The 8,636-nt window shown below is 34.0% G+C and overlaps 1 protein-coding gene across 1 annotated transcript; it reads left to right on the top strand.

Moving 5' to 3' along the window:
- The first annotated feature begins 1,816 nt into the window (after positions 1 to 1,816).
- LOC108373006 (high mobility group protein 20A-like) lies at positions 1,817 to 6,865 on the top strand. The gene is made up of 3 exons (XM_017628844.1): positions 1,817 to 2,521; positions 2,794 to 2,953; positions 5,153 to 6,865. Exons 1-3 carry the CDS (start codon positions 1,978 to 1,980, stop codon positions 6,009 to 6,011), a joined length of 1,563 nt encoding a protein of 520 aa, XP_017484333.1. The 5' UTR covers positions 1,817 to 1,977; the 3' UTR covers positions 6,012 to 6,865.
- The last annotated feature ends 1,771 nt before the right edge of the window (positions 6,866 to 8,636 follow it).

Below are 8,636 nucleotides of genomic sequence, written 5' to 3'. Positions count from 1 at the left end.
GCATAACTTAGATGTTATTTCAGATCCAATGCATTAAAGCGATAGTTTCTCCAGAGGGTATAGAAAAAAACTTTCATCGTCTTGTGGACAGAAAATTAATCCAACTTTTAAATTATGACGGCGTAAGTAACAAAGCCCCTTTCAAGGACTTTACTTTCCTGAATAGCGCCATATTTGGTAATACTTGTGTCATATGATGTAAAACATTTTAATTATTTGCGAATCTCTTTTAACAGAAGCAATCAAAAGCGAAGGCTATACTAACAAGGAATACGTCCGAGATATTAGGAATAGTTTTAAGTTATATAAAAACCTATTTTATAAAAAGCGTTACGAGGAAAGAAAGAAGAATAGAAATCCACAGTAGCATTATTTCACTTTACCTTTAGTTATTTTATAAACTCGCATGTTTCAAAAATACGGACTTAGGCAGGTTTGATAAGCATACATATATCGACTCATCTGTTACAATCTGTAATGGCAGAGCACAATATGATTGGTTGGAATGGATTAAAACAATTTTGATTTACAATTACGGCAGAACTTACCTTTGAATAAATCGTTAATGTAGTACGTGTGTATAACTACTTACAACATAATTATTATCTTTTTCGTTTGACACAATTTTAGTTTTAAATTTTGTTTGTGAAACAAATTTATATTTAAATTTAAAAGAATTCTGAATTACATTTTAAGTTTTAAATATAATATGCTACTTGTTAATTACTTATTGCAAAATGAGAAAATATAGTAATATAAAACTAGACTAAAATATGAACAACTGAATTGAGGCAAATGTAGAATGAATTTGGTATGGGGCAGTCATGAACATATGGGCATATGCAATGGGCAGATAAAAAATAAAAGATCTAGTAAGCGCAAAAGTTATTGGCCAAAATGTTTCAAATTATTTAAATACCATATAAACTTCTTATTTTAGGTTTGTTCATCAAAAATGCAACAAGAATTATTCACCACTCAAAATTTCAGCAGGAAAAAATCTCGCTCAAGTAGAGAAACTGCCTGGTAGAGAATAAGCTGGTGTCCACGGTTGCATTTCAAACTTAATACATTTTCATGGATTTTTTTTAAATTCTTTCAGAAGGACAAAAAACCTGATCTGCATGCATGTATATTTCTTGTTACTGTCACTTACATACGTTTCAATTTCTTAGTCGTACTGTCCGGTTTCCTAAATCTGGTGGCGATTGCATTCCGATTACGAATAAATAATACTTGTCATGTTTGGAAATTACTAAATTAGGTAGCAAGTATTTACTTACATTTTTCATTAGAAAATCGCTCAAGTTTATAAATTTTTAAATTAAACGAACTTATTCAAATTATCGTCGACAAAAATGCAACCATGTACCACATCACATGTTTTTCGTGCTTGCAAATTCTTGCTAGCAAACATGTTTTCAATAAGAATATGCAACTTCTCTCCAAAGGAACTGTCACTTTGCGCCAAAAGAATTAATTAGGCAGGTTCTGGAATTCACTTCCGACCAACCAAAGTCACTTGAAATTCAAACAGAATGCGGTTGAAATTCCCTTGGAATTGAATAAATAAAATGCTAAATTTTTGTGGAAGTATTAGTGAATTTCAGGGCATTTAAAGTTTCTGAGGCGTTGTTTACTTTTAGTTGGGAACTGTCAAAATGGGCAACGGTGCGTCTGGCGACGCTACCTTTGTTCGCTACATCGTCCAGCTGAAGCAATTTTTAACAACTCTGCTTCATTTCATTTAAAAACGCCCCGTCAAACATTTTGACAGCGGTGTACGCCCAACTGAACATACCCAAAGCAGCGGCTTTTTCATATGTTGAGCAAAATTTGTGCAAGAATGTTCGTTACCTATGTGGTTCGGAATTAGCAGTCATACAGTTGTTAAATAAAAGTTAAATTGTGCAACAAAAAAAGCATAGATAAAGTAGAAAACGTCATTGATAGTGCGGATTCTTTAAACTTAATTACATGCATAAAGAAGGCATGGAAATTGTTGAATCGGCAGCAGAGGGTAGCAAAAAACAGATGAACGAAGTGTTAACAGTAGCAGCGTCGTCGGCGGAGGACATTGGCAATAGCAACGTGACTGGTAGTAGCGCTGCTAACAGTTCTGCAGCTGCTGCTTCAACAACGGATAAAAAAAAAGAAAATACGTCAAAAACTGCAACCATTGGATCAACTGACGTCAAAGATATGGATATCGAGATTGAAGAAATTCAACCAAAGTCTTCAGCACCGGCAAGTTTTTCAAAAGTTGATGAGAAAACACAACAGCCGTCTGCTAAATTAACATCCTCTGTTACTGTCGCTTCATGTAAACGCATAGATCATGATATGCCCATTATATCAATATCGGATGGAGAAGATGCAGTGGGTCAGCATACACCAACAACTGCGCAAAAAGTTAGCCGTAAACGTAATAGTGTAGGTGCAGCTAAAGCTGAGGATGAGCAATTTCTTTTGAAACGGCGTAAAATTAAAGTGGCCGGTGCGCCAAAAATGCCCTTAACAGGTATGTGATCAAATTCATATATAACAGGGTGTTGTTGTGTTGTAATTAAATCTTGCAGCTTAGGTACTATACTTACGAGAAAAGTTTGGCTTAGCAATCAAATAGCAAATAATAGTACATAGATATAGTATATGCATGTACCTACATATATTTGGTAGACATCATAATTGTGTTTGCATTTATCAATACTACTAATTGCATTTGATAACACATATGACTATGAAATTACATATATATTAGCATGTTATTTAACAGTATTTCTCTTTCGCTAGGTTATGTTCGTTATATGAATGATCGCCGAGAGTCGCTACGCAAGGAACTGCCCCTAAAAACGGCGATTGAGCATACAAAAATCATCGGTGAGGAATGGCAAAAGATGACAGAGGACAAAAAAGCACCCTATATGAAGGCAGCTGAGCTGGATAAGCAACGGTGAGTAGTTATGAAACAAGGGGAGATGCATGCTGGGGGGGTATGTAAGAGAATATCAGCTTATATGACATCTACATACGTATCTGTGGAACAGCTTAAGTCTATCTTGCACGGACCAATCAAATAGCATGTTTTATCGCCAAGCAATTTTGCAACCCGAAAAAAATTTTAAACTATTTTATGGCTATTCGCAACGGTTTAAAATGTCTCTATTTTCAATAATTGAATGTTTTCATTTAAATAAAATGTATTCCTTTGACTTTAAAATAGCATTGCTGACATTTGCTATTTTGTTTTTCAGCGAAAAATAGACTTAAATTTTTCTTCCAAATGCCCACAGAAGTGTTGCATACATATACAAAAAATTAAGAGCAAAGTCAGCAATGCTAGAGGTACGTTGACCATAATTATGTAGGCCGAATACGGGACAAAAATAATTTTTTAATATTTTCCACAGAAGTTAACAGATCTTAAAATCTTCTTCAATGACCCTATATGTATTAGACCTGAAACAGCATCCTTAATGTAACATCTCAAATTTATATGATATTTTTTCTCGAGATTTTACCCCACAAAATTAGTTACGAAAAATTCCCTAAATTTTATTACAATAAAGTGCAAGTTTGAAGTAGCTAAGACTTACCGTTAATTTTTTTGGAATTTCCTGTTGACTGTGGGACGCATTTTTTCGTACAAAGTATGTTCGACAATATTTGTAAAATGAAAATAAGTGAGCAGCCCCTGCACTTGCAAACTTTATTATATTCAGTTTTAATGAACTGAAAAACTTAATTTTTTTTCTAAAGATTCTGATTAAAAAGTTTTTTTTATAGTTTTTTGCACAAAATCGGAAATATGGTTTTTGTTAGGAAAAGAGCTTTACTTTCATAAAATAAACAAAAGAAAAATAGCAAAGCGTTGCTAAAATGTCGAGCCTTAATTTATATTTTGGTCACTGTATATATTCCTCGATTCGAATTACAGGCATTCCTATTAGAAAATAATAACTTTTTAACTTTAACAATTCGCATAAATTATGTACCTACCAATAAATACAACCTTTGAAGATGTCCATGCAATTGCTGACACATGTATCTATACATATACAAATTTAACATAAACTGGTTTATTGGCCAGTATATACCAACAAAAGTTTCTTAATAACGCCTAGTTTAACAGGCTAACCGAGTTTGTCCAACTACAGACAGTTTTTAAGTATTGAATTTCTTAATATAACATTTTGGTTAACATGTGCTTATTTCATGCCTATGATTACTTTTTAATTACTTACTTATTCCTTGTCATATTCAAAGCACTAGCCAGAAAACTATACATAGAACAATAATGGAGTGGGCAATCGGTCTGCTTTCTGCACACTTCCGCTTCCAGTAAGCATGCGACCGGTTGTCAGTAACATGGGCTTTGATCGCTACAAAACCACGGGAGTAGATGGTACACCCCTAGTAAATCAGTTATGTACAGCAAGTCCATATCTTATGTTCGTAAGGAGTGGAGCAGAGCGCGTAAAATTTTCATTCCGGAAAATCGGAAGTAGAGATTACGCCCTTGTTCCCACGGCAGTCGGTTCTACATAACCGGAACGACGCAGATTCATATGTACATATCTACGGCCCAGACGAGAGGGTTCACTTAGATGCAATCGTCTAGGTGCCCATCGCATTCATTAAAGTTATGAATTGTAAAGTTTTACTATATTTTGAGTTTTATTCCTAAAACGCCGTAATAATAAAGGGAAACAACTCTGACTTCAGTATCATTCCCCAAGATCTCTTTGTGAAATTTGTATGCTGTTAAAAACAACAACTCCGTTGCGAAATCATTCAGAGCGATCCTTATCGTCTCTTGACCACGTGAGAATATTTATGATTCCTTATATGTTGACCTTGACCTACTAGATGCCTTAAGCGAGTTAAGTATAAGCACAATTTTTTCCTAAAAGTTTGTTTAGAGATTTAAGAAACATTGCTACAACAAGGCCAAACACAAACCTTCACTTTGACACTTATTTCGATATTTTTGCAAAATCTGCAACAAATGCAATACTTTCAAAGAAAGCCCTTTTTTCGTTCTCCTGTAAAATTTGAGTGCCGTAAGATAGGCGGTTTTGCTAAAACATCGACGATATAATTAATACACGTATGCATAACTATTTAATCGATGTACTGGTCTTACTTTCAGCTATCTCGATGAATTGCACACATTCCTTAAAGAACGTCCTGATGTGTTGGCCTGTGAGCTGGCGAAGAGTAAGCAGCAAAAGAACAAAGGTCCTGGGGAAGCTGGAAAACCCGTATTGAAGGAGAAATCGCAATCATCTGGCAATATCAAATCACCGAATAAAGAGCCGCACGTCAGCACAAACGCCGCCAGCAAGGATAAATCGCGCCGCAATTCCGAAAAGGATAACTCGCCACCGCCGGCTGCAACAGCAACAGCAACAGACAACAAACATCGACGTAAGCGTACACCAACACCTCCTCGCGCACAAAGTAGCAATAACAACAGAAACGCCATCGCTTACACAAGCACCCCAAACAATGCCACTTCCGGCAACAATCACAACAGCAAACCAACAACAGAAACAATTGATAATACCGCATCAACTCTCTTATCCGCCACAGTCGTACCTGGCGAAATACCAATTTTCACCAATGAATTTCTAGAGCATAATAAAATTTTCGATATGGAATTGCGTACGCTACGCAAATCCAAATCAGATTTAGACACACAGAATGCTGTGTTGGAGAAACATGTGGAGAATATGAAATTCGGAGTAGAGAAGTTGACTAACGAAAATGACGAGCTAGCGGAGAAGAATCATTTACTTGAATTGTACTTGGAAAAGTTGAAATCGAAGTTGGCGCAAGCGCTGTCCAGTTTGGCCTTACCAACGCAGCCGAATGGCGCAACTATGGATAATATCGAGAAATATATGGGCGACTTGTATAAGATGGCTACAACCAACACACACGGACCGGCGAGCCTTAACAAGGCAAAGGATATTATTAGAAAATTAGATTTACAGATTAATTTGTAGGCGCGCGCATAATGGAGGGGAAGATAGGTGGCGCGGGTGTGAGTTGAAGAGGGATTTGGTGGGGTTTAGCGTTGGAGAGAGGAAGATATACTATATATACCTACATATCGTTACCTTAATACATATAGAAAGGCCCTATCTAATAATTTATTTCTTTACGGAGTACTTATGAAGTACAAAAGTCGTCCGTTGTGAATTTCTTCTAACACTGGTTTTTTATAAATACTGAAACTTATTAAATGGTGTAGTTGCTTTCAAAGTCTATTAGCCGACTTATGTACGAAGCTGAATTTCGAAAGAAAATTAGTTGGGGTTGTCTATATTAAGGTAACGATATATATGTTGATATATGTATTTATGCATAGCTAAAGGTTCCATAAATTTATTTCTGTTTAATTTGAAAATAATATGTGCTCTATAGAGATGAGTTACTTAATTTGGTTAAGTTTTTGTTTAAGCTTATGTTTGATTAAATTTCTGAATTTTTTATATACATTTTTGTTATAAATTCTGTGTTTTCGCGTTATTGTTACTATTATTAGAACTAGTTCTGTTTCTTTATTTTTGTAAGTTATATTTTAAATTAAAATTAACTACTATGCACACGATTACTAGCTATTTTAAGGTGTACAAGTCATAGGTCATATCAGCATTTGCATATAAACGTATAGAACGTTACTTTGACAAAATAAGGGTCATTCCTGTAATTTGTGAAAAATCTTGAAAATATCGAGACTTTGATCGTTCCATCGAAATTGGTATGTTCAAGTATCGAGTTGTTTTTTTTTTAGTTTTTCGAGTCAAGGGGAATCTTGCAGTGTTGAATTGTGAACAGTGAAAGAGTGGTGTTTTTTAACAAATAAAAATTGAGAGAAAATACTTACCAATACTTTTATAAATATCAACTAACAAGTTTTACATAACAAAAACCTCATGTGCTATGTTTCGTTGAATTCATACATTTTTTTTGCGTAGATGCAACTGCCATAACGTACTGAATTGTTTTGAGTTAAGTTTATGTTGTGTAGGGATGCACTTTTACTGCATTTAATGATAACCTCACTTTTTCTTCGCAATTAGCATACATACACCCCAGTGCGCTTGAATAGGGACAATGATTTTTCGTTTTTTTGAGTTATTTTTCTTTTATTAGTTTCCATTATTTTTCAGTTAAAAGGCAGTTCATTCTCTAACAAAATCCATATAAATGCAAGTTTCAAACTTTGTAGAAGATTTAAAAATATGTATAGAATTTTCATAAAAATATCATAAAAAAAATGTGAGCATGCGTATATGAAAAAATACGGAAGAGCGTAAGTAAAAGAATTTAAAAAAATTTGCGGTAATTTCTGGCTACTTCAAACTTGCACATTTTTATATAAAAATTGAATGTGTTAAAAAACTGCACACTCCAAAAAATTTACAGCTTCCGAGAAAAAAGTTTGAAATTTTGATGAATTTTTTTTTTTAATTTCCTGCAAAGCTTGAAACTTGCGTTTTTGTGAAATGAATGAATTGTATTTTAAAAGAAAAATAATGGAAATTATATAAAAGAAAAATAACCAACCAAAAAAGGACTAATATATATTGAGTTACAAATTTTGTTTTTGACGATAGTTATTTCTTAACTTTACAGAAAATAACTAAATAAAAATTGTTTTTAAGCAAACCCTTGCTTTGCTATAGCTAATACTCACATAAATATAAGTATATGTACTGGATTATCTATATGAGTGAAAATTAATTACATTTTTATAAGTTAGATAGTATAGTGAAGTAAAACATTTATGTATATGGATTGAATATACATATGTATGTACTATGCATACATACATATGTACATACATGTGCTTAAAATTCCGAAACTGTTTTGAATCCATCATAAAACATGGGAAAATTTGTTTGGAAATCGTTATTTTTATTATTATTAGTTTGTATATATTATTACTATTATTCTTATTACTATTCTTATTACTATTATTATTACAATAAAAAAAATTAAATTGCTCCATTTAAACATTACTTTTTTTGTTTTAAAACCATTCCAAGCTGTAGAGCTTAAGATTCTAGTTTCCGACATTTGAATTAACCAATTAAAAGACATTAATTTTGAAGTAATAAATTATTGGTTAACTACTAATCCAAATAAATAAATAAAAGTAAACTTAGCGAGCATAAATATGTGCGAATTTAATGCAAGTTCTGTTTAATTTTTATCTCGAAGTTTCCCCAACCACCAGAGGGAGTTTCCATTATCTCAAACGCTGACTATTATTCGACATTTCCGTCTGGGGTCTCTGATCAAAACTTGCTCGTTATTTCGTCGAGCTTTCTCGCTTCCCCACTGAAAGTAGCCTAACCCTCTCGTCTATGAAATCCTCGGGAAGAATTTTTTACCACTTGGTCGAAAGACGTCAGAAAGACGACATACAGCTGAGAATTCACGTTGACGGCGTGTACAAGCTTCAAGTTTGCCACAATACAGCACTGTGGACAGCTACACTGTTACGCCCAAATGCTCGCAGTCCCTTGTCGGCAGCTACAGACGTGAGAACCCGAACAGGCACTTGCTTAAAGCGAAACCTCGACCTATGTATGACTTTCGTATCAGAAGGCACCTCTGCG

Source organism: Rhagoletis zephyria, unplaced genomic scaffold (genome assembly GCF_001687245.7).
Source record: "Rhagoletis zephyria isolate East Lansing unplaced genomic scaffold, Rhagoletis_zephyria_1.1 Rzeph_scaffold_06264, whole genome shotgun sequence".
In the NCBI taxonomy this organism is placed as follows: domain Eukaryota; kingdom Metazoa; phylum Arthropoda; class Insecta; order Diptera; family Tephritidae; genus Rhagoletis; species Rhagoletis zephyria.
The sequence above is the reverse complement of the archived record's forward strand: the minus strand, read 5'-3'. Positions and strand labels throughout refer to the sequence as shown.

What these genes read in the sequence shown, in the direction of transcription:
- LOC108373006 (XM_017628844.1), top strand. Translation starts at nt 1,978, where the DNA reads ATGCATAAAGAAGGCATGGAAATTGTTGAATCGGCAGCAGAGGGTAGC. An exon ending in GCCAAAAATGCCCTTAACAG is followed by an intron (nt 2,522 to 2,793) that starts GTATGTGATCAA and finishes CTCTTTCGCTAG; the next exon opens with GTTATGTTCGTTATATGAAT. An exon ending in GCTGAGCTGGATAAGCAACG is followed by an intron (nt 2,954 to 5,152) that starts GTGAGTAGTTAT and finishes TCTTACTTTCAG; the next exon opens with CTATCTCGATGAATTGCACA.